The sequence below is a fragment of the Amblyomma americanum genome, chromosome 4, assembly GCF_052857255.1.
Source record: "Amblyomma americanum isolate KBUSLIRL-KWMA chromosome 4, ASM5285725v1, whole genome shotgun sequence".
Lineage (NCBI taxonomy): Eukaryota > Metazoa > Arthropoda > Arachnida > Ixodida > Ixodidae > Amblyomma > Amblyomma americanum.
In genome coordinates this window covers 200,040,278-200,067,092 of record NC_135500.1, presented here as the reverse complement: position 1 = coordinate 200,067,092, position 26,815 = coordinate 200,040,278, and the positions used below count along the sequence as shown (strand labels likewise).

Sequence of the window (26,815 nt, the reverse complement as noted above, 5' to 3'; positions counted from 1 at the left end):
CGCCCGGTGTAACTGGACATATTCACATCCCAGTATAGTTTAACAGGTGTGTTCTGTGCCTTGGTGCTGTCTGCGGGGAATTTCAGCGCTACGTGCGTAGCATTTGTGAGAGCGCCGCTGACCGAACCAGCAATTCGGGACGGGTTGGCGCTGAACTGACGGTTGAACCCATGAGTGGCCTCTCGCTGTTGGCGCTCTCTCTCCTGTTAACAGCCATGCAACTCAGCCTCGTCATGTAGTCGTCACTTGACTTCGTGTTCACCGCGACGTTTGTGAAGTCATTCTCCCGGGTCTTCGAGGGACCCGTCATCTCTGCCATGGTAGCTAGCATCTGAGTGAGGGTGGGCTCAAGAGCCACACACCACGAGCCACATGGTGATCATGTGACCGCGGACGTATATGCACTACACGGTACCAAAAAGTGAACGACTAATGGCTATTGCTGTAAAAAGGCCACAGACCTTAACCTTAGATGCACCTCAGGTGAAGTTCATAAACCTTGATTTGACGATGTGATCTGGGAGCCTTTCTAGGAGTGCTGCAAAGCTCTGCTAGAGATGCCGCCTGCAATGTCACAGGCCTCGCCTAATAAATCCCGTCCCTCCTCTAGACCACTCCTACAGATTGTTATATTTATCGCGACGAACGTGTTACTATACCCGTGCGAGGTTTGAGAGCGTGCAGTAGGGTGGTTTACGGAAGTACCTCATGGTGATCAGAGCCGATGCGCAAAAACCAATACCGAACATTCGCGATCATTTCCTTTAGCGAATGTTTCAAGGACAGACACGGGGCGAGACAGTTGCTGTTATTGTTACCCTCATACAATGGCACATGCCCACATAGAGGGATTGACCAAGAATTGGGGGGCACAGAGAGTTTTTCAGGTAAATATTTCCTGGACGAAAATAAAATGAATGCCAAGGAAGGAAGAAGCAAACAAGAAGGTACAACTAAATGAAACGGGAAATGCATAACGCACGCAGGAGATCGAGACCGATGTTTATAGCCAAGTGGTTAAATGATGATGACAATTGTAAGAATAAAAATAATAATGAAAAAAATACCAAGGTAGCCGATTTGATTTTTTTACCACTACTTCGCTTTCCTAGTAACCTTCTCGTCTTCGTTCTCCTGCAGAAATGCAGCGTGCTCGAGAAACCTTGCTCTTAAGACAGCGTAAAAGAAGCGATGACATGGAAGATGAAATGCTTCAAGTAGAATGTCCGCGTGCCATATACCTGGGGTGAAGAAGAAGAAGAAGAAGAAGAAGAAGAAGAAGAAGAAGAAGAAGAAGAAGAAGAAGAAGAAGAAGAAGAAGAAGATGAAGAAGAAGAAGAAGAAGAAGAAGAAGAAGAAGAAGAAGAAGAAGAAGAAGGAGGAGGAGGAGGAGGAGGAGGAGGAGGAGGAGGAGGAGAATGTCCGCTGCAACACTGTCTGAATTTAGATCACCACTGCTGACTCTTTTTGAGGCGTTAATTTTCGGGGCACAGTGAGTAGACCCTGCTCTGCTATGCATGGCGTACCTAAGATCATTAACGATCTATAAGTGCGCTGTTTTGAACGGCGTTGTTTCCCTCGGCTCCGTATGCTTACAGCAAATGAAAGACAGAAGAAAGAAATAGGCTATTTGAAAGTTACCTGGTCGAACTCTATTAGATTCATCCTTTCTGCTCATAACAGAATCGCAATAACAGCCACAAAAGCGAACCTTCCACATTTATGTCCCGGTTAGCTCCTCGCATGAAAGTGAATTATCGAGAGCCACACCATAACTAGTTGCACCATTAAAACCAGCGCAATAATTTATTTCTTGTTATAGATAGTTATGCGTCTCATCGCGTTCACAGCATTCAGACAATTCTGCCAGACAACAAAAGCTTTAAAGAGGTACAAAACAAAAATTTTGGGTGTCTGTTATTTGGCCTTGAATGATGGCTATGGGCCTAGTAATCATAACAATAAGCTTAAAAACCCAGTGCGCAGCGTTACTAATTAGTTACAAAGGATTTTGTACCGGAACTTTTGGTCTCGGTAGGTGCCAGCTCTGAAGTACACATTGACGTCAGGGTCGACCGGATAGCCTGGACTACCGGAATAATGATGACGTCGACGTCACCGGCAAGCGCTGGTTGTTCCTATGAACAACCACTCGGTTTGGTGACGTAACGATAATTGGAACACGTGCACACTGACGTCACTCGATGGTGATGGGAATTCTGAGCGGTTACTCGAACAACATTCAAAATCATGTCGAATTACGTTCCACTGAACACTTGCGACTGAAATTTGCTAGAAAATATCTTCTTACGTGCATAAAACAAATCACATTGTTTGTTTATGTTCGAAATGTTATGTCTGTACCCCTTAAAGTAGACAAAAATCTTCAATGTTTTTTTTTTCTATCGTGTAGTTTAGCTCGAGTGGAGCAACGTTTGTTCGCGCGGAAATTTCGCACTTCAAAGCTAATGGTCTGATGTTCTTTTTTTTAAACGTCTTTATTTCTGCATAAAATAGGCCTAGCCTTGCGGCAGAAATGAGGGGCTTCATGGGGGTGGATGTTCTTTATTGACCTACTTGACGTTGCTACTTGCCGCCATTGCCTGTATTTTGCGTTTCATTGCTCTGTATTCTAACCGCCTTCCTTGCGCAATAGTCGTTGCTTGTCGACGAATGTGCATCACTCAAGTTCAGCGCATGCCCCACTTTGTGACGTTTGTAGTCACACCGCGCGGGAGCAACGCGTGTTTGCCTATTACCGCGCTTGCTTGCAAAAAGAACTAAGAAAGAAAAATTATACAGAGACATCGCGAAGTGCCTGTGCACTACTTCCGTGTTTTATTCCAGTTCTAAGAAGCGCCTAGCAAGCCAGCATGTGCAAACTTTTATCCGCAGTTATATCTCTGTGATTATCAGCGGGCAAAACACAAGCACCCGACCCAAGGGGCCTTTATAACGTGGGCGACGGCAGAGCGCTCGCGGTGATCGCCTGGTGCACTTTGTGCTACCACTTTTATCGTGTATTCGCCAGGTGCACCCGGCAAACCAGCGATGCACTACGGACACGATCAAAAACGTTTTTTCTTAGAAAAAAAAAAATAAGGGACGAATAAACTTGAGCTACGGCTTAAGGGTATGACTCGACAGCGTAGTGGGTTAGACTTCCTATTCTGAGCGGTTTGACACCTTTAAACGCATTTTTCATTTTTTCAATTGTTTCAATGGTTGAATTGATCAATTACACACTCTAAATTTTCTTAATTAGCGTCGTCATGCACTGCCTTTTCATTCTGAGCATTTGACACCTTAAACCTCCTTTTTTTAATTTGTTATTTTTTTTTCATTTCTTTAAATAACCATTTAATTGCAATGATTTCATTAACTCGTCATCGCCTATCACACACCTATCAACAATCAATCACTAGAATCAAAAATTATCATGATACGATTTTTTTTTTTTGCGCAGCCTCCGATTATAGGTCGCCGGTTCAAATCTCCGCCGCTAGCTATAGGTTCTAACTTAACGAGTAAGCTTATGCTGCACAAAGCGCTGAATCGTATGACGCCATCCGGAACACTCTGCGGCAAATGGTTGATAATTATTGGTTAATAATTGGTTTTTGGGGGAAATGAAATGGCGCAGTATCTGTCTCATATATCGTTGGACACCTGAACCGCGCCGTAAGGGAAGGGATAAGGGAGGGAGTGAAGGAAGAAAGGAAGAGAGAGGTGCCGTAGTGGAGGGCTCCGGAATAATTTCGACCACCTGGGGATCTTTAACGTGCACTGACAACGCACAGCACACGGGCGCCTTAGCATTTTTCCTCCATAAAAACGCAGCCGCCGCGGCATAATACGCTTTGTTTTCCGCAGCCCCCGATTATTTCCGACACGCGGTGCCGACTACGCCGACGGCTTTTCGACCGACCGAGCTATCGCGTAAAAAAGAAAACGTCTATAAGGTGCATCTGTTTTTTTCACTCATTCAAAACGGACTTGCCGACCTCCTTACCGCGAATGGGGACCACCATCACATCGCAGACTATGGGTTCCTCGCCTTCCCCAGTGGCGGCGTTTCGGTGCCTGAAGCCGTTCGTGCTGCCGCTGTTGCTTCTGGCGGCGTTCGCTGTGGTGCCATCGGGATGCGGCGAGCACACAACAGAGTGCGGCCAGATATGCGGCGGCTTTGTGCAGCTCGCTTGCGTGGACGAGTGCCGCTGCGTATATTACCCGTCCAGCGACTTCGGCATCTGCATGCCGCCTGCACTCGACGAGACCAACCTGCACAGGCTGCAGTTCTGAGGGAAATTCGATCCGCAACGCCGTCTAGGAACTTCGCGCTCTCCTACTATTTTTTTTTTTTGCCGCTGATCTGCTTAGAACTTTTATTTAAAACGTGTTCCAAGTGAGTGAGCACTGGACGAACTGAGCGTCCGTGTCGCCGCCACACCGCAGCATTTTCTTTGACCGTATTTCCTTGAATGAACATTATCTTGTGTAGCTTTCGACCATGAAATGCTGTGTTTATTGTTCTAGTCATCGCGCTTTCCAGAAAAAAAAATCATTTCGGATTCTTTATGAAGTATGCTGCACTATACACTGTCTGATCTTCACAGAATTTTCCGCTGTTTTCATGCTTACACAGTATTGCGTTTCTATTTTTCCCCAGAAGTAATGCTTTATGTTTACCATCTTAAAATCTCGTTTGGCCTAAATCCCGCTATGAAAGTAATAAACATAAAAAGGCATTATGAGCACAACCTCCCTATGTCTAAGCCCCTGTCGCATAACTGCAATAGACCTACAAGCGGCTATTTTATAAAAATGGTCGATAGACTTTTATCCGCATAAAATGGTCGATAGACTTTCTATAGACTTCTTATAGACTTTATTGCCTTCTATAGATATTCCCTTTTGTTTATATTGGTATTTATAAATTGCCTTCAGACAAAAGTCTACTAAGTGCAATAGCAGAAATCTGCATAGTCTATAGACAGTTTATAACTTTACTGGCAAAAGTCTATCGACATCCTATAGACGGTAAAAAGAAATTTTTCTAAGGGGCAGCCACAGACCTCGCCAGTAATCTCCCCTTCAGCTTTCTTTTTTCTTATACGAAACTTCGCATTTGATAAGCCGATCAATGCACAAAGCAAAATAGCCGCTAAACAATCTCGGAACGAGCTTTGGGCGCCAGCACGGTTGTGGCTTAGGCGTAATAGCTCACCGTAGTGTAAACAGTTTTCCGAAAATCGACAGCTACTTTTCTCGCACGTGCCAGAATAATCCTGTTGCCATGATCAGCCCCTGAAACGCGTTGACCGCTGCTGCAGGGCCTGCCCGATAGCTGCTATATATAGAGTCGCCGTTGTTTCGGCGCTTCGGAGATGTGCCGCGTAGGCACAATCACTGAACTGCTTTGTTGGCACTTCCTCTGTCCATCTTTCGGCTTCCTTTTTGGTACAAACACGAACACAACCGAAATTAAGCTGCTATGAACGTGCCGCAGTGTATTATCTATTACGAAACTCATTCATAATCCGGTCGTGGCCTACGGCTATCTCCGAAGGCTAGCTGACTCGAGCATCACGCGCCCTGCAAGTTTTCCTTCGTCACCAACAGTTCTGGACACGGCGCGAGGCGTCCTGCTCTGTTAAGCTTCGACCATTGGGCCATATAGAGTGACAAATTTTGATACGTGGGCCTCACAGACAACTTCGTAATTGATCAGATCGAGTAACTTTAGAATGTTTTGTTGTTGTTGTTACTCACATATGCATTTTCTGTTTAGCGTGAACTACACAATTCTTTCTTTGTCCTGTGTATTTCGCGCTGAAAAAAAAAAGCATTATACGTACCAAGACCACTAGCCCGTCTTTCCCCGTTAACGTGTAATTCTAATGTTAACAGGGCAGTTTTAGCGCTGTTTTCCTTTTTCTGCTGGAAATTCATCGTTATCGAGGTCGATCGCATGACGGCTTGACAAAGCCAGGCATACTCTTTGCATATGGAGCCATAAGGCTCTTCCTAGTTCGCACGAGTTCTTAGTGTGGGCTTGTGTGCACGGCAACCGGTTTCGGTTACAGTGCTGACCAGATGGAGATGCTCGGGCGTCTTGTTAGCTCGATAAATGATGAATTCATGCGGTGACTTATCAATAACTGTACACGCACTGCTGCCAGGTGGTGATAGACTTTACATGGGCTTAATAAGGCATGTCAAACTGTACGATCAGATTTCAGCCTCATAACCAGTCAGTTGATATATACTCCAGACAAAAGAAGAAAAAAAGAAATTCTGAATTCGAACTCGCTCGTAGAATAAGGTTGGGTTTACACGTTGGTCAAACGAGCGATATAATCATGCAACATGGCCAGCAGCAACTTCAGTAGGCGACTGTTATGAAAGTTTCGCGTTGTTGATGTGTTCAGTTTTGTGGTGACCATAAAGAAAAGCTTAAATACTCTTGACGAAGCTGCGGCGTGGAAAAGCCTTTCGGGAAAAAGTGACTCAGCACTGGCAACCGGGAGGCGTCGCGGCGCGCGCACTGAGCCACCCACCATGTCTGGAACCATGCGGACATTCTTGTCACCCGCCCGTAGCAGCAGCTGCAGCGGTACGATGGCCGCGCCCGTTGGCCGAGCGCTCAGCACGTGGATGGGCAGCTGGCCCTTGGGCTGCGAGGGGAACAGAAGAATTGTCAATTCCATTGCTCCAATTCAGTTCATTATTGCGTTGAGGTTACAGACGGACGAGCAAAACAGCTGTGCTTGTAGCCGCCTTTGGCTATAGCGAACGAGCACATGCAATGCGATTAAGGTAATACGCAAGAGACATAGTACTGTACACAATCAACTGACATCATTACAGCAATATTAACTGCAATTTGGGATGTATGAAAGACGCTCCAGATAGACATGCGAGAATGAAGCGTCTGTTTTAACAGCAGCAGATCAGCAGCAGCAACTACATGACTGATGCAGAAAGTCACATTATAGTCGGGTACGATTCAAGAACGCAGCGGCTCTTTCCCGTCAAAGGACCCGCTTCCAGCCAATGGCGCCGGCCGATTCTCGGGACCCTGCTAGCGTGGCAATGCAGGGAGTGGCAGACAAAAGGGGATAATCTCTGCCTCCATGGTCGGGGATTGTCCCCTACCCGCGTTGTCATGCTACCAGGGTCATGAGAATCAGCTAATGCCTTGGATGGAATGGGGTCTATTGACGGGGAAAAGCCACGTTGTTCTTGAGTTGTATTCGATGTAATAATCCCTACGAGCATGTCAAATATAGGACCCGTCCTGAAATCACCGAAAAAAATAAATGCGCCGGTCGAAATAGCAAAGATATACAAACACGAATATTGGCATGAAGACAAATTTGATTTACGACTTTACAATGATTCAGGGATAGGTTATGTGCTGGGGCTATGCAACGACATGCGAACACCGTGGCGCCTGCGTGCTCCACTGTTCGCATCTGCTTTCATCGCGACTGTACACGGTGGTCTCGAGCCCTAACTGCCTTTTTTTATCAGAGACAAACCCCTGGCGGCACCAACGTACAGACAGAATGTTAGAACGTGGACACGTTTGTTCACACTTTAATAAAAGTGGCGCAGTAGCAGATGCAATTTACGCGTCATTTGGCTCACGACTATTGTGATGCGCAATGCGCAGACAAGACGCATACTAATCAAGGGGTGAGTACGACAGAAATCTATACACTTGTCTTACAGATTGTTGGCGCTGGAGCGGAAGCTACAGCTGGCGCTAGCAAATGAGGGACCAAGCTCTTAAATTACGTTCTTTGCTCGGAACGCTTACCTTCCCCTGACAATCCGGCCGGTTTGTCAAGAACAGTTACTGTGATATGTTTTCCTTTTGACTATTCTTTAAATTTGTTTTGTTGTGGCCTCTCGTTTCCGCAGTCAAGCTTTCGTAATTTCAACTCAAAATACCGCTATAGCTCTGCGTACCCAGGCGCAGGGCGCAGATAAGCACCAAAGAGGCACTGAGCCTGATAAAGTATGAAGTTACTCCAAGCCTTGTGATCGCAGAAGTAAAAAAAAAACAATATAGACGGTCAATGCAATTGATGCGGCAGAGTATGCGTTAGCATAAGTGGTCCTGCCGGACGGAGCAACCGCTGTCGTTGACTGTTTAAGACCATGCGAGAGGGCGCCGTGATCCAGTCCGTAAGTCACCGCGAGACAACCTGCAGCCCCGCTCCACTCACCCGATCCAAACCAACAATTACAGTGCGACACGCATTACCTCTTCTCCACTATCCCCCACCGCCACCCGTGGCTTTCCACTCTTTCTTCCTTTCCCCCGTCCCACTTTTCCTCTTCCTTCTCTCATCTGAAAGTTGGGCGAGGGATTTACATTTTTCCCCTTTTTTCCACCCGCCACCAGTCGCCTCTTGCCTTCTCATCGTCTTCCCTCTCAATCCTCCTCTCCTGTGAAACCGGAGCAAGGATTCCTCTCTGTCTCCACATTGCCACCTGCTGACCGAGGCTTCAGACGGACGGACGGAAAGATGTTTCCAACCTGAGGGCTCTAAGGCTAACGCATCAGAGGAAGAAGAATGGGTGGGAAATGAGTGGGCCCTTACCCCTCCTGTGACGGTTGGATCGGCGCGGCGGTTGAGCAGCAGTCGCACCATGTCTTCCCTCACGTGGACGGCGGCCAGGTGCAGGGCTGTCTGGCCGTCCTGTGCAGAAACAAGTACAGAGGAGGTAAGATAACATTGCTTGAGCGAAATGTGTGCAGTTTCGTGAAACTAAACTACGTCGTTAAATACAACTCGGCGTTTGGCAGCTCGCCTCTTTTCACAATGTTGTCAGCGTAGGACATTTCAGTGACTACTCAAATCACGCAGGTTATATGACTAGAGTGCCGGCAAAGGATGCGTATTTCGCGATATGCTTCGCCCATCATCCTTTGCAGTAGCTCGCGATTTCGTAGTGGCAGTGCTGTAGTTGTATTACTAGTAGTAGTACAATGGTATTGCCTGCTTATGGAAAAAGAAGGAACTGGACACTGACAGACGGTACTGTCTCATTCATGGCGGGCACTCCAACATTGACCGGCGGAAATAACAATACGAAAGAAAGAGTAAACAGGAAGAAAAAGGACAGGAGGTAGGACAGAGGTAATGACTGCCTGCAGGGTTTATGAAAAACTACGCATTTGCAGAAAAGAAAAACACAGAAGAAAAGTGCTTTGTAGAGCAAAGCCGAGGACAGGATAAGTTGCGTACTTGGTTTGTAGTTATTGCAGTTATTGTATTCTACTCCAGTCCTGCAGGCCATTGCAGGAGTGGAGTAGAACACAAAGAAGCAACAATACAAAGAACGATACAAAAACATAAGGAATCGATCGTACATCATACACCCTGCAATAGCCTGCAGGAGTGGAGTCGAATACAAAGAAACAATACAAAGCACAATACAAAGAACTTAAGAAAGAAATCATACAACATTAGGAACAGGCTCGTAAAAATTCTTCTAATGATAATGATTGGATGTCGCCTGCTAAGGAATTCCAAACTTCAATGGTAAGAGGAAAAAGCTGTACTTTAGAAGTTGCATAAAAGGGCGAAATCTTTAGGACACGGTTGCTCTTCGTAAATGAATGTTTTAAAAATGTCAGGTAATCATTTAGCGAAGAAAAAACGAGGAAAATTGACTAAAGTGTACATGCATTTGAGGCATTCTAGACGACGACATGCGGCAAGAGTAGCGAGGCCTAGTTGGGGAAGAAGAGTGGACGGCGAAAAATCCTGTCAAATCTCCTGCAAGCAAAGTGCACGGCCCCTTTTGCCCAGGTTCTAGTTGGTTGATCTCACACTGCTTATAGGGATTCCAAACAACACAAGCATATTCGAGGATGGGGCAAATAACTGTATTATACGTTACTCTTGCCGTTAACGTTAAGAGACCGGAAGCGAGCAGAGTGGGTGAGGGAACAAACACGGGTTAGTGACATCCTAGTCGAAATCAAGAGAAAGAAATGGGCTTGGGCAGGGCATGTAATGCGAAGGCAAGATAACCGCTGGTCCTTAAGGGTAACGGAGTGGATTCCAGGAGAAAGCAAGCGTAGCAGGGGACGGCAGAAGGTTAGGTGGGCGGATGAGATTAAGAAGTTTGCAGGCAAAGGATGGATGCAGCTGGCAAAAGATAGGGTTAATTGGAGAGACATGGGAGAGGCCTTTGCCCTGCAGTGGGTGTAGTAAGGCTGATGATGATGATGACGTTAAAAGTTTACTTTCTTGCGGCGGAACGCGCAACGTGCGATGTAAGTATCCTAGTCTTAATTTTAAGGGACTTATTGCAGACGATGTCAACGTGTTCTGACCGTGACAGTGGTGCGTTAGCAGAAGACCGAGATATATTTCACGCAGAGACATTTATTTCACGCCGCACAGATCACATACATAAGGTAGGCATTTCTACATGCAAAACTAAAACATTCTCGGATTCTTTTATTCCTCGCACGTCATATGACTGAAACCGCCTTCCTTCCTCAGTTGCCACAATTCCTGACCCTGTATTGTTTAGGTCTGCTGTTGCCGCTTCTAATGCGTGATATGTTGTGTTGATCACTTATTCTAACTTATCTATGTAGTAATAATGTATTGTTCCCTGGTGTTGTTTGTAATTTCAGTGTTATTATGTATTACCCACTCCCCTCTGTAATGCTTTGCCCTGAGGGTAAAATAAATAAATAAATAAATATACACGTATTCGTCTATTCTGTGTAAGTTGACTATTGTATGAATATGTGAAGAAGGAAGGGCACGGACGTCGTGAAAATTACATACATACGGCCTTAGAAAAGTTAATATGCATTTTCCACATCTTGAACCAGTTGCACAAATCAGCGAATTAATTGTTAAGGATAACACGATCAGCTCGTGATTGAATGGTTCGATATCAAACGCAGTTTTCGGCATAAAGGCGTATCTTTACTGACACGTCAAATGGCAGACCATTAATGTACAGGAAGAAAAGAAAAGGACCGAGTACACAACTTTGGGTAACCCCGGATTAGCCATTAACTGAAGATGAGTTGGTAGAGTTTAGGGTTTGAAACTGTATCGAAGGCCTTTGCGAAATCTATAAAAATAGCATCAACCTGGTCACCTATATCGCGAGAGAACTGCTGATGTGATGTACGAATTTTTTCAGTTGTGCTACAGTACTGAAGCTACGACGAAAACCATGCTGGAAAACACTTAGTATGCTATAAGTTTCAAGAAACTTCATAATATGTTTAAAGACAATGTGATCAAGTATTTCATATGAATGCGCTGTTAAGGAAGTTTGCCTGAAGTTAGATAATAAATGCATATCACCTGATTTCGATAGGGGGAGAACCTTAGCAAGTTTTCACGAGGAAGGAAGGGTTCCGGTTGTTAGGGATTTCCTAAAGATAACTGTAGGAATGAGGCAGGTAGATAGTCGCTTATAAACTACAAAGCCCCCTCTGCGCAGCTCACTAAACGTACAGCTCTGTCGAAAGTAAAGTGCACAAGGCGCTTGCTTTACAGTGTTCTACTTGGGAGGATTTGGGGGAGGTCGCCCTCCACAAGCGAGAAATTTTATATAGGACATCCATGCTGAATCCTATTCTTTGAAGCAAAAAGTCGAAAAAATACATGTTTCAAAAAAGACCCCCCCACCCCCCAAGCCGCATCCTGCAAAGAGTGCCCAATAAATCCGCCTCAGGCCATGTAATGGGGCACTAGTAGCATTGGTGGAAGTTCTTAGTTTCTGAGAGGCTAGGATAAGATCTCTCACTGTCAAGAGATTGGAACACCACTGATACGTGACAAGCCACATAGCATGGCTCAGAATGAAACTTCTTGTTCTGTAAACGTTTGACAAAAGGCGTACAAGAGATTGGAACACCACCGATACGTGACAAGCCACATAGCATGGCTCAGAATGAAACTTCTTGTTCTGTAAACGTTTGACAAAAGGCCTACAAAAGATTGGAACACCACCGATACGTAACAAGCTATATAGCATGGCTCAGAATGAAACTCCTCGGGCTCTAAACTTTTGACAGAAGGTGTACACGATCACGCAGACAAGCGAAACCAAGATACTGCTCCCACTGCATTTGCGGTCGCACGAGTGATTTGCGGAAAGAATGGCTGGAATCTCTCAAAGGTGTACTCGCGAATGTCGAGATGCAGGGAGGGTAAGCTTTGCGCAATTATTTAGGCGCTATCGAGCACAGACAAAAAAAAAAGAAATAAGAGCCACTGGCGGCATCAATGACACGCGTGCACACAGCGCACAAAGCCATGCGCGTATACGGCGAGCATCTTTGCGAAATTATCGCGCGAGAGTGCGAAGTTGCGGCCTGTCTACAGAGCGCCGGTGTGAGGCCAGGACTGACGGCCATTGCGCTTCGGGCTTTTCGTCGTGTCTGTCGCGGTGTTCAGCGTTGAACCGTCAGTGTTAGTGAAAGCGGGGTGGAGGGGGGGGGGGGGGTCGATACTGGCTGCCCGTCGAGGACGACAAAAAAGAGAATGATGCGAAGAGGAGTAGTACATAGGAGAGAAAGGGTGTGTGTCGGGGAACTAGGGGAGGGAATCGGTGGCTCGAGCATGCACGTGTCCACGCTGGCGCTCGGATCGATGCTGGCGCAATCTACAAACGCAGTTCTTGCTACTTTATTCTCTTTTTGCATTGAGCTGCTGCTTCGTTTTTTTGACGGACACGTGGGTGAACTCCGGTGCGGTCAGTATACAGAGAAGACCAGTGCCACTACATCGTTCCTTTTTGAAAAAAAAAAAAAGCAGATTGAAGCCCTTGACATGATGCTGTAGTCTGAACGAGTAAAACCAGCGATGAAAAGCACAAAAAGGTCCAGAAATAGCGCCAGTCATGGCTGTTTCCACTCGTTCAAATATGTGCCTATTGCCACTTACCAGCCCCGTCCCATCTATTTCTCTTTTGTGCAACTTGGGGTCATGCCCGAAAATTTCATGACAAAAGAGAGTACGCGAGCCGAAAAAATATTATGGAACTAGACTACAGTTCATTTTAAGGAAATTAAGGGCTGAACTTTTTTGTTGTGGTCCTAATTAATAAGAATTACTGGTTATGGTTGCTTACGTCTCTGTGAACCAGTTAAACAAGAGGCCTAGTACAGTCGTCCACAGACATGTGTAGAAGCCGTGGTTATGGCGCTCGGCTGCTGACCCGAAAGACGCGGGTTCAATCCCGGACGCGGCGGTCGAATTTCGATGGAGGCGAAATTCCAGAGGCCCGTGTACGGTGCAATGTGAGTGCACGTTAAAGAACCCCAGGTGGTCAAAATTTCCGGAGCCCTTAACTACGGCGTCCCTCATAGCCTGAGTCGCTTTGGGACGTTAAAACCCCCTAAACCATAAACCAGAGCTGCATAGAGCACTCGAATTCCGTGCCCTCTGCGCTTTGCAGCGCGCTGAGTGACGTCTAGCGGCAGTGCCTGGTTCGAGATGGTGCATGTTTGATGCTCTGATCATACTCAGAGATGCGCTATCTCGAACCGGGCGCTGTCACTAGACGTCTCTCTGCGCACTGCGGCGGTGACTCTGTTCTACGAAGACTGCCGAGCAGGTTTGTTGCTATAGCCACTTCCGAGTTTAGTTCTCTGCCGGCGCAAGTCAGCCCAGTGAAGAATTCACTTCACCACCACTTCTGTCTGCTCATCTGCTCTCTACTGCGCTGTCTCCGCCACGTGACAGCGTCATCATATGTTTTCCGTCCACGCATGAACAGAAGTGTAAAAAAACCGAAAAACAAACAAAATGCCCTTTCTCTCTCTTTCTCTCTCACTGTTTTACCTCAGACAGGACCGAGGTAGTGACACACTTGGGTTACAGCCTAAATCTAAAGAGAACTTCTGTAGCTGTCGCTGTAAAATTGCTAAAATTAACGAGTGTACAGCTTCCAAGCAACATTACTGAACTTGCAGCGGGACCATTCGAAAGAAACTTCCGATTTAAAGGCATACGTACGCCACAGATACAGATTGGTTTATGTCTTATGTGGGTTTAACGTCCCAAAGTGACACAAGCTATGAGGGACGCCGTAGTGAAGGCTTCCGGAAATTTCGATCACATGGGGTTCTTTAACGTGCACGCTGACATCGCACGGTACACGGGCCTCTAAAATTTCGCCTCCATCGAAATTCGACCACCGCAGCCAGGATCGAACCCGCGTCTTTCAGGTCAGCAGGCGAGCGCCATAGCCACTGAGACACCGCGGCGGCTTACAGATGTAGATTGCCACATCAAAATATCAGGTGTGTTCGATAAGATATACCTATTGGGCTTTGTTCGTTAAGAGATTGAACTAAGCAATATTGCATTCGAATAAGGACTTAGATTGTCATCTTCCAAAGAGGCATATCACTTTGCTATATAATCCAAGGTAGCGGCAGCATATACAGTAAGGCCGGAATGAAACGCGAACAGCGCCTGTGAAGAAAAATTATTTTACCTGCGTATTTTAAGCTGCACCACAAAACTAGCCTGATTTATGTTCCTGGAGAACCCGGGTTCGAATCCGACCGCGGCGGCTGCGTTTTTATGGAGGCAAAACGCTAAGGCGCCCGTGTGCTGTGCGATGTCAGTGCACGTTAAAGATCCCCAGGTGGTCGAAATTATTCCGGAGCCCTCCACTACGGACCTATTTGTTCCTCTCTTCTTTCACTCCCTCCTTTATCCCTTCCCTTACGGCGCGGTTCAGGTGTCCAACGATATATGAGACAGATACTGCGCCATTTCCTTTGCCCCCAAAACCAGTTATTATTATGATTATTATTATTATTATTATTATTATTATTATTGTTGTTGTTGTTTATATTGTTATTATTATTATTATTATTATTATTATTATTATTATTATTATTATTATTATTATTATTATTATTATTATTATTATTGAAGGGTCCACGAAAAACTATCAGGATTGGACTTAAGTCTGCTTAAGAGCGGAAAAGCGAAAGCCTTTCCCTGCCCTGTCTTTCTCCTTCCATTTTCATTTTTAATTGTCTTTATATTTGTTTTATTTTAATTGTATTTATTTTAAATTTACTATTTTTGTTTTTATTATTTTTTGACATTTATGGTTCTATTATTTTATTACGTATATTTTGCTTATGAACTGTTGCTTAATCAACTTTTACATTCCTGTTTTATTTACCATACAACTTATGATACAGTTCATGCGCACAACTTCCATCTACAGACTTCCGTCCACAAACTTCCATCTACAACTTCCATCTACATACTTCCATCTATAACTTCCGTCCGCGCTACTCTTGAGCCAAGAAAGGCTTACGCCTTAGGATAGAAAGGAATAAACCGGTTGTAAAGAGATATCTTGCTGCAATGTAGAAAAGTACGACACATGCTTGCTCGCGTTCCATTTAGTCCTGACCGTACATCGGCCTGTTGGAATTAGTTTTTACATGCCGTCGCAGAAGAACGAAGGTGGTTGGAAGAACCACTTGGAGTTTCTTAACGCGCGCTGAAATTGCAGAACACACGGGCACCTTTACCGCTTCGCATGTATCGAAACGCGGGCGCCTCGGCCGGTATTGAGCCAGCGTCGCCCGCTCACTAGGCGAGCGATCTAACCAGTGAGCCACCGCGGCGGGTTGGACAGATGGGTGGGTGTAGGCAAAGCAGCCACCTTCCCATTTATTTATTTATTTTGTTTATATAGGTTCCTTAGCGCCCTGCTGGACATTATTGTAGGGAAAACGCATGAAACATGACAGAATACATGCATTCGGTGTGCTATACAAAATACATGCATTATGCGAATGAAACATAAACACTGCAGGACTTCAATGATAACACTATCATGAATAGTACACAACATATAAAGCAGATACATAATAAAACAGGGAAAGAAGGCAACTTTTCAGTTATATCAAGATCTATAAAAATGTCGTCACTAGTGATGTGAAAAAAAGAGAAGGCGCAGTGACGATTGAATCCGGCAGACAGTTCCAGTCGTGTATCGTGCGGAAAAAAAGAAAATTTGAAAATCGGCAGCTATACTCTCTTCCTTCATCGCAGAAATGGTGTATGCGGTTTAAAATAAAGCAGGAAATACATGAAAAGCAATACAGCCAGCGCCATGAAAGTGCATTTGTGGTTATGGAAGCAGTACAAAAAAGTATCTGTGGCCCAACCCCTCATGTAATATGCCGGCATGATGACCTTCAGCGAAATAAAGCGCGTACAAAGTGCGTAGAAAAAAGAGGAACGTACGCCACTGGCAGTCATGTTAGCAGTAAATCCATGCATCAATTAAGACTAGCCTTGTGCCAGTGGACGTGACGTAGTTTCTTAATGTTCACACCGAAGAGATATCACTCCTTTAACCTTGCGGCAGTGCTGGTGGTGGTTCATACATATTATCTTAAACAAAAATAAAGAAGGTCCTCAAGTTTGGGCTTCTACTTGTCGAGGAGTTCATGGGCTTAGGCTTCACGGAGAGCTCTGCCCACTTGCCATGTTTGGCCACAGTTGGTTAAGCAACCTACACATTGGGCAAGCCACACAGCCAGCGCCATGAATGTTTAATTTTGGTTACGAAAACAAGACGGAAATAATGACAACGGAAAACCTACGTAATCGAAAAAATTACGAGGGCACTTAATTATCATTACGCGATGACAGTGTGTCAGCACGACATCATCTCCTTTCCTTAAGAGCGCATTAATCAGCGAAAGCGGCAGATAGCTAAGGTTGTCCCCGTGGCAACATCCCTCACTGTGCGCGTTCATCTGGTCTCATCAGAACCACCTCCGTCCACGATAGCCAACCCCTGGGTTCTTCCCTTGGCAGCCACCTTCCGGCCTTTTCCTCCTCTCCCCTAGAAGTGTAGAGGGCGATTTTTCTCTCTTCACTTTGCCTCGTGCCCACCGTTGAAGTTGGTAACGCCACACGCAGCTTCTAACGCATTAGAACAGCTAATTCCTCAGCCCTCACCCGGAATGAAGAGGCAATAATAGCTTTACTTCGTTACGGTACCAAGATTTTCATAATTATCATTATCATCAGCCTGACTACACCCACCCCAGGACAAAGGCTTATCTCATTTCTCATATATCTCCATTAACCCTGCCCTGTGCTAGCTGCCCTCTATCTATCCCAGCAAGCTTCTTAAAATCATCCGCTCGCGTAACTATCTGCCGGCCTCTGCTACACTTCCCTTACCTTGGAATCCAGTCTGAAAGGGGCTCTAATAAAGTTGAGGCATGCCTGCGATGCTAAAGCGCGCTGCTTCACGATTATTGTCCAGGAAGAATATTTTTTTAATGCGCTCTGTAGAAGGTGAGTTATCAGTAGTCAGAATTTGAATTTCAGGGTCTGCACGCCTTCCCCTCTTCTCTGGTCCATTTTTGCACGTTGGAAGGTCGGCGCTCCTCCGCCGGCCCCACCTCCGGAGGCGGAGCTTCCGGACCAGCTGGAGCTACGCGGTCCGGAAGCTCCGCCTGCCTGTTGCGCCTACCATGTACTTCCGCCTACCATGTCCGCGGCCATGGTAGTTGCCTGAAGTCTGAAAGCATCTAACCAATAGCCACACGCAGATGCGAGCGACGGAGAAGGGTGCGAGCATGAAAAAGTCGCCGGGAAGGGCTCGCCAACTTTCGCGCGTAATTGTGGGTTCTCTGCAGCGGGTAGAAGTGTATTATTTGGCTCAGGTGTTCATGACAACCAATTGAAGTAATTGAGCGAGTTGATGTATTCTCATCAAAAGGTGTTTCAGAGCCCCTTAAACACCATCGGTTATTTTGCCTTCGCATTACATGTCCTGCCCAAGCCGATTTCTTCCTCTTGATTTCGACCGGGATGTAATTAACCCATGTTTGATCCCTGACCCACAATGCACTCTTCCTGTCTCTTAACGTTACGCATGTTACACCTATCATTTTTTGACGTAGCTCACTGCGCTGTCGTTAACTTAAGCTGAACCCTTTTCTTTAGCCTCCACGTTTTTGTCCCAGAGCAGCTACGATTTCAAGAATGATTTGTTAACCAAGTATTTCAGGCAATAAGAATTGCAAAGTGAAATCGTAAAGTGTTAAACTTGAGCTCATTACATGGTCCTTGTATTTGCTAACATACACGCGTTGTTAAAAACAGGTCCAAGAAATATTCGAAAAGTTCACGCTTTATTTCCCATAAAAACATTTCTGTCCCTTTCATCTGTCGCTCTTTAACAAATATGTTCCATGGCAACGTTCCGCTAAGTGAAATTCCTCTCGCGCTGATATTGAAACACAAAGTTTCGTGCATCAAAGGCTATGGAGGCAGGCGTACAGGAGACGCTTAAAGAGTTCCATCGCCGGCTTGCTGAGCTCTGTGGTGCGCAGATTGAGGAAGAGCTTGTTTTCGTCTTTCGCCGGGTCGACAGCGGTCGCCCAGCTCCCTTTGAAGTAGACGGCGTTGACTATGAAAATAATCATGTCCAGCGGCTGACCTTCCCCTAGGATGGCGTCGATCTTCCCCCTTGTCTTTTCGCTTACCCAGACATTGACTTAAGCGGCGACTTTGGGATATTCGTTGGTGAAGTCCATGGACCTCAGCTCTGCGTCGAAGACGTCGTGCAGCTACTGCCTGTAGCTCTGGGGGACTTGGAAGTTGCCTGTTCCAGGACCATGTTGGCAATTTCCAGCGTTACGTTCGGTGAGGAGGCAAGTTGGAGCAGGTTCTTGTACGCCGCGAGGGCCCTCTACTTCTCCCTGAGGCCCACCTGCATGTGTCCTCGATGCCAGCTCAGCTTCCGAGCTTCCTCTGGCTCCGGCATAACCCATGCCGAAGGCAGTGGCGATGCTCATTGGCGAGAAGACGTTGGACGAGGGATTCTGGTTCGCCAACTCCTTGAGAAGCTTCACGGCGAAGTGGTGGTTAGCTTTGGCGAGTTTCGCATCGTCGGTTTCTGAGGAGACCAGCGCGAGCGTAGCGAATAGAACAAACCTGGCAAACATCGCAGATGTTTTCTAAACGTCCTATGCCACAGGCTGCTCTTTTCAAACCTGTTCGTAGTGGTCTTTTTTTTTTAAGCGTGCATTTTTTGGGGGCTTCGTAACGACCTCCTGCGAACTATGTCTCGGATTTCACCGCTGACCATGCACAGTGCGGCTCGCAGTGTCGACGACTGCGCGTTGCTTAAGTTTCATATCTTCGCGTGCGAGAGAACGTATTCGATTTCTTGTGCTGTAATAAATTGCCAAAAGATATAACAAGGAAAAACGCGCTTAAAAATAGAGTCCGGGTTATCACTCTTACCGCTCCGTCGTCGCATTGCCAGCCCATCTTTATGTGCAATAGGGAAATCGCAGATTGCAGGAAAATTGTACCATGGTGTTAGTGGATCCCATCTATGGGCAATATCAAGTAATGTGCCAAGTATGCCGAGATTTTCGAACATATCTTCAAATCGCAAGGCCATAGCCCTGATAGTTTGAAATTTGCTGTTGAATATAATTCTATAAGCACACTTCGTTACAACTGGGTAACAGATGTGTTTTGGTAGAGATCTCATTTTAAGCGTACATGTACAAGTGAGAGTTCTAATTTCGCGCGGGGGTTAATTTGTTTCTGCATAGGGGGTGACTACGGGATATGTTCTGTATGTACCGCGCGAGAGGTGCAGGCCTGTGTTATGTATTGAATCTAATTTTTCAAGTATGGAGGTGTTGCTGAACTGCACAAGTGCACCCATAATCTAACAACGAACATATCCAAGGGCGATAAAGGTGCAGATGGCATGTTCTATCAGACCTCCAATCCAATGCTTTCTTGAGAACACTTTTAGTATGTTTAGAGATTGGTAGGTGTTCTCATTTAGCGTGTTTATGTGCGGAAGGAATGCAAGGTTTTAATAAATAAATGCTACGCCAAAAAATTTGCACGAAAAAAAAGAGATGCTGTTTTTTTTTGTGGTGGAAAGGTAAATACAATTCTGTTTCCCAAATTGCAAGTTCTTTTATGATGAGTTGTAAATCTATCTCACATGTTGGTTAGGCTGGAAGATATGTATGCAGTATGAAGATAATCTACAAACATGGAATACATGATAGGCTTTGGAATTCTTTTGGTTACAGAATTCATATTTATGACAAAGAGTGTAGTGCTTAAAATGTCGCCCTAAGGTACCTTATTTTCCTGAATAAATTTCCGATAGAGGTGAAGTCAGGCGTATATAAAATGAACGCTCGGACAAGAAATATTTCATGCAGCTCAGCATTCTACCGCGGATACCTAGGTCTGCTCGGGGCGGAGAATCCCAAATCTCCTTGTGGTTCCGGCAGCCTTTTTCATGTCACAGAAAACTGCCAGACAGTGTTGTTTTTATATGAATGCCTTTCGGACTGTGTTTTCAAGTTGGACGAGATGGTCAGCTGTTAGACATACTTTTTTTTTAATATCCACATAGGTGGACGTAAAGAAGTTCATGGGCTTTGAGAATAAACGTCAACCTAATACCCAACCAACTTTCGAAATATTTGGCGAGACAACTCGTGAGTGCTATTGATTTATAACTACCAGGGGAAGTTGGCGGCTTTCTAAAAGCCTTCAGGAAAGGCACAATAAGTGTTTTTTTCATGCCTCATGGTATTTTTCCCAATGTCCATATTTGGCTCAAGAATTGCAAAAATGAGTCTATGGCAGCTTCGAGGAGGTGGGCCAGCATTTAGTAATGTATTTCGTCATGGCCACGTCATGTCTGTTTACCGGCTGACATTAATTTATGGATTTGTTGAAGTGTAATTAAGTTATTCTAAGGTTAATTTGAACTGCCGCTCGTTGCTTGTCGGCTTGGGTCAGGGAACAAACTCGCGTTTATTCCATGACCCACACTGCTCTTTACCTCTCTTAACATCACATCTCATCATCAACATCAGCCTGACTTCACCCACTGCAGAGCAAAGGCTTCTCCCATGTGTTTCCAATTCATCCTGCCCTGGGCTAGCTGCAACCACCCTATCCCCGGAAACTTCTTACTATCATCCGCCACCCTAACTTTCTACTGCCCCCTGCTACGCTTGCCTTTCTTTTCAATCCAGTCTCTCCTTAAGGACCATCGGTTATTTTGCCTTCGCATTACATGCCCTCTCCAAGCCCCTTTATTCCTCTTGATTTCGACTAGGATGTCATTAACACGCGTTTGTTCCCTGACCCACTCTGCCCTCTTCCTTACTTTTATTACACCTATCACTTTTATTTCCATAGCTCGCTGCGTTGTCCTTGATTTTAGTTGAACCCTTTTCGTTAGCCTCCAAATTTTTGCCCCATAGGTGAGTACCGATAGCATGCAGCAGTTTTATACTTTTGTCTTGAGGGATATTAGTTAACTGTCAATCATGATCTGAGAGAACCTGCCTTATGCGATTCATTCCACTCTTATCCTCATAGTTATTTACTTCTCATGATCCGGATCAGCTGTCACTCCCTGCCCTAAGGACGTATTCCGTTACCACTTCCAGCACCTCGCTGCCAATTGTAAACTGTTGTTCCTTTGCTAGACTGTTGAACATTACTTTCGTTTTCTGCATGTTAACGTTTAGTCCCACTGTTCTGCTCTGCCTGTATAACACACTGATCACGTTTTGCACTTCATCTCCTTACTGACTTAGAAAGGCAATGTCATCAGCGAATCAGGGGATAACTAAGATGTTCTCCATTATCTCTCATCCCGAATCGTTCCCAATGCAGGCCTCTGAATATCTCCTGTAAACAGGCGATGAATAGCACTGCAGAGATCGCGTCTCCCTGCCTGACACCCTTCTGTATTCGAATTTTATCGCTGACTTTATGGAGTACTATGGTAGCTGTGCAATCGCTATAGATATCCTCCAGTATTTTTAGATATATACAGCTCTTCTGCTCCCTGATTCCGCATTGCCTGCCTGACTACTGAAGTTTCAAATTAGTCAAAACTTTTCTGGTAATTTATAAAGACTATATATAGGGGTTTGGTTACACTCTGCTTATATCACCTTATTGATAGTGTGAATATGGTCTATTGTTGTGTATCCTCTACGAAAGCCTTCCTGATCATTTGTTGTGCGGAGCTATTACCTTCGTAAATACCTTTTAGGCAACGGGCAGTAAGCTGATCGGCGGATGCCAATGAGTAATTACTTCCTTATTATAAATCTACTCACCCTTTGGGGATTCACCTAAAAAAACATTTGAGTAAGCTGATCGACCTGTAATTCTTTGTGCATTTGACGTCTGCATTCTTATGAATTAAGATGATGTTAGCGTTCTTCCATGCTTCTGGAAAGCTCGAGGTCATAAGGCATTGCGTACACAGGGTGGCTAGTTTTTCTAGCGCAATCTCCGCTCCGTCCTTCAGCAGATCTGCTGTTATCTGAGCCCCAGCGGTTGCTTTAGCCCTTCTCGTTCCTCTTTCGTTACTGGCGGGATGTCCCAGTGCTGTGCGCTACTGCCTCGCTCATTAAAGCCCTGATTACATTGACTACTGCATAGATTTGTGTAGAACTCTTCGGCTCATTTCACTGTCTCATTCATATCGCTTATGGCATTGCCCTGTCTGTCTCTTGACGAATATATCTGGTTTTTGCCTATGCCAAGTTTCCTCTTCACTGCCTTTAGGCTGCCTCCGTTCTTTAGAGCGTGCTTGATTCTCTCTATATTAAAATTCGTTATGCCGGCTACATTGCGCTTATAGATTGACTGATAGCTCTTCCAGTTCTATTCTGCCAGTGGGGTTAGACGCCTCCATGACTTGGCGTTTCTTAATGAGATATTTTGTCTCCTGAGGTAGGTTGTCCGTATTCTGTCGAACCAACCTACTGTCTGCTTCTACTGCGCATTCCTTAATGATATCTGTGAGATTATCGTTCATCGCTTGAACATTAAGGTCACCGTCCTCAGTAAAATCCGATTGTCTGTTTTGCAACGATATCCTCAATTCCTCCACTTTCCCTCTATCCGCTGACTTGTTAATAGGCTTCCGCGCTTCACAAGTCCCTTCCGTTCCCTGTTGAAGTCTAGGCTAATTCGAGACCTTGCTATCCTGAGGCCGCTACAACGCGCCTTTCCGAGGACCTCCACATCCTGCACGATACCAGGGTGAGCGCATAGTATGAAGTGTATTTTATTGTAGCGATAGCTACATTATGGTAGCATTTCGAGCCTTCGCGTTGCTGCGCCACCACCCCGTGACTGCGCTGCCACGCTGTCACATGGTTGGTCACGTGGTGCGGAGCAGCTGCCGGCGGCACTTTGCAATTCAACTCAGCAAGTTCCACTCGGCCAGCTGTAGCTGTCGCGTCACTCCAGGTTTAACCAAAACTAATCAACCGCCAATTTTTTTTTTAATCTCACCATTATGACGCATCCATGTGCATTTCCTGTTTTCTCGTTTGCACCAATATTTGATGAGGTTATTAAGAAATCATGGTGCCGGAAGCGACCCGAAGACAATCTACATGGCATTTTGGAAGCGAAGGTGTGCCTTTGTCGCACTAAATTTAATGAACTGAGTTTAACTCTTTACACCGTATATTGTGAGAAAGTCTAGGGTAGTATGAGGCCGGAATAATTTGGAACAAACTGTATAAATTTTATTTCTTACAGCTGAGGTCGAAACAGTAATCTACTGCCACTTGTCAATTTATTCATTTCATTTGTGATGACAGTCACAGCCTTCAAGTTCTCAGTTTAATGCATGATGTAGAAAGCAGAGCACCTGCCAAGAACAGCCTCTGTGTATAGAGAATGGGTGGCCTCAACCTAGAACGATGCATTCTCTGTTACGCAGGCTGTCCATTTGCAGATGACCCAATGTTTAAGGACTTCTACGTTAAAAAGCGTCACGGAGCGGCGAGCGACGGGCAACGACGTGCCTCAAGGCTCATTTGCGTACGAAGCCCCACCAACGCTTGGGCCCGCTTAGATGCGACGGTGTGCATAAGTGATGATATCCCAAAATATAGTGGAAATTAATCAGCGCTCGTGGCAAGGCAGACTCGTTTTCTCACGTTTACTCATGTGTTATGCATGTTTCTCAGCTAATCTAATCTGTTATTTTTTTTTTGTTTTAGCACAACTAGGCTAGTCGTGCTGATGGGACAGTTCGGAGCGCCCAGGGGTGAAGCGGTATAATAGTTTCCACGCTCAAAACTAATTAGTTTATCGGTCCGGAGCGCTGGGCGGGCGGCTATTAACATTCAGCGTGGCGAGAGGGGGCGCTTGCGCAATGCGCAGGCATCCTTCCGCAGGCCTCGTGCATTTCGCAGTTGGCGTCCCTCCGCCGGACTCGCTCTGGCGGAGCTTAACGCGCCGGCGAACAGCGCGCTTCGCTGCGACGGTGGCGGCCTCTGGTGGCGGCGCCTGGCGGTGTGGGTACACACAGCCGCTGTTGCGAGACCACTGCGCGCGAAAAAGACAGGCTGTGCAGAAAGGCGCTAACTTATCTGGAGTCAGCCGTGCGCGCATGTAAGTAAGCAGTGCAACGGCGGCTCGTTTGCAAAAGCAGGTTAAGAATAGCAACTTGAACGCGCTTAAGCGCGTGTTCGAAGAACAAGGAGGAAATTAGACACAGCTGCGATACGGCACGTTCTGTCTTCAAGCTCGTCCTTGTTCTTAAGTCATTAGTATAAGCTCGTTCAAGCGCACCTAAATTCATTGCACTAGGCAAGAGAAAATGAGTTGACTGGTCTCCTAGCTATGTCATGGGCTCGCCGAACGCATCAGAAGCGGTAATACAGAAGGTCAGCCTGCAAACATTCAACATAACAAATTGGAGTGAAAGTTGCACAGTGTGCTCTACAAAGACTGAAAGGACAACGAAAAACCGTGACATCATAATAATAATTGGTTTTTGGGGAAAGGAAATGGCGCAGTATCTGTCTCATATATCGTTGGACACCTGAACCGCGCCGTAAGGGAAGGGATAAAGGAGGGAGTGAAAGAAGGAAGGAAGAAGAGGTGCCGTAGTGGAGGGCTCCGGAATAATTTCGACCACCTGGGGATCTTTAACGTGCACTGACATCGCACAGCACACGGGCGCTTTAGCGTTTTTCCTCCATAAAAACGCAGCCGCCGCGGTCGGGTTCGAACCCGGGAACTCCGGATCATCATGCAAACTTTGTTCTATAACAGTGAACCTCATGGAAAACCTACTAATGAAGTAAGTACTACTTATACGTAAGCAATAAAGTAAATACATGCAACAACTTTTTAAGAGCGTTAGCTGTTAATACTCGCATTCTAACGCTTCTTGTCCGTCCGAGATTTCAAGATGGCGGCCGGAAATCTCGGATAAGCAGAAACAATTTCCTGGGGCTGGTTTATGGCAACGCTTAACTGTTAATTGCTACTTGAAAGCTTTTCATCCGGCTCGGGATTTTGGCTGCCGTTGGCATCAGCTGCACACCGCTGGCTGCAATTTGCTGCGAACGCCAGTGCTAGCAGGCTACCAGGCCTGCACTCTACGATTCGATTCAGAATCAGCAAGCGCCAAGCTGCCTGAACTGACGCTGCACACCGGCGGCACTACTTCAGGGAAGTAGTGCAGCAAATGCAGCGAAATCGAAGAGATCTTAACTGCACTCGAGAGCTGCTCGCTAATTCCTTTAACATGCAGGATGAAAAGACACGCGTAGCTTGAGCGTAGACGGGAGGAGGTTGGGGTAGACAAAGGAGCCATAGTGCTTCCCGGGACACCAGCGGGATAGGACGAGCCTGCCGGCAGCGCCACGCAGCAAACAAAGGTGGTGGTGCAGCCATGCTGCATTATGTCTGCAGTTAGGGCGTTTTTAATTTTGTGTTTGTCGTTTCCTGTTGTGCAGATAGAGTTTGCAACGGGCAAAAGCGTCAGGGCTATCGAGGCTTTGAAGATACTGTACAAACCTCTCCCTGTTGCCAGGCAGGATGACGTCAACGGACGCATGCCGAAGGGCGACCCCCCCCCCCCCCCCCCCCCCTATTTTGGCCTCTGTACATCCATGTATCGTGCCTGTCCCACGTTTCCCTGGCGCTTTTCTTCTCGCGATTAGAGCCGCCCATCGAAAGCCACCAAAGAGACGTCAGAAGGTTATCTGAGTACCTGTGCACTCTGCCCTACACCAGAGAGATTTTTTAATCTTTTAAAGTGCGAAAACATTTCTAGTCGCACTCCCCTGGTTTCAGCGGTGTCCGTCTGTGTGAAGCCTCTGAGTAGCAAGTGTAACTGGGTCACTGGGCACCTAATTCTTGCTCTGAGTAGGCGGTGGTGTCCACCTATAAATGGCGGCAGTTATGCGCTTTTTATTTTGTCAAAACCAGCGGAAGGTTTAGACTACGTTGATTTTGAGAAAAGGAAAGGCACATAACTGGCGCCCTGGGTCAGTGGACACCTCACTTCAATCGAGATTTGAGATACGTGGCGGTGGTGTCCACTTGAAAAAAACCGTGTTTTCGCACAATATTTTCTACTTAGCAATGCTAAACCACCAGTCATTTTTACTTCATTTTTGGGCTTCTCATTTGTCTCGAGCCTAGCCCGAAGAAATTTTCTGGCTTCGCCTCTTTTCAGCGCAGGCTGTTGGGCTTGGCACTTGGCAACCTAGGTGTTTGTTCCTGAGTTACCCGAGTCTTCCTTAACGGGATACTGAAACAAAATCATGCAATTACTGTTCTCACTAAAAATTGATTCCCTGGCTTCTTATGGCTTTGCTGACGCTTGTCCGGCAGAAGAAGATGCATTTATCGTATCGCCAACAGTGCGTTAACGGGCAGTGCGAGAGGGTTTGGAATCGTCCGTTTCGGGA

The 26,815-nt window shown here is 46.0% G+C and overlaps 1 protein-coding gene and 1 pseudogene across 1 annotated transcript in view; both read right to left on the bottom strand.

The window, feature by feature from the left end:
• The window catches only part of nompC (no mechanoreceptor potential C), a 101,584-nt gene that overhangs the window by 57,392 nt on the left and 17,377 nt on the right, over positions 1–26,815 (bottom strand). Inside the window, exons 3-4 of the mRNA XM_077662930.1 lie at positions 8,616–8,714; positions 6,561–6,677 (exon numbers count right to left, since the gene is read on the bottom strand). Coding sequence (XP_077519056.1) covers positions 6,561–6,677; positions 8,616–8,714 — 216 coding nt within the window. The remainder of the gene's footprint in view (positions 1–6,560; positions 6,678–8,615; positions 8,715–26,815) is intronic.
• Positions 18,323–19,015, bottom strand: LOC144127511 (iripin-2-like; annotated as a pseudogene).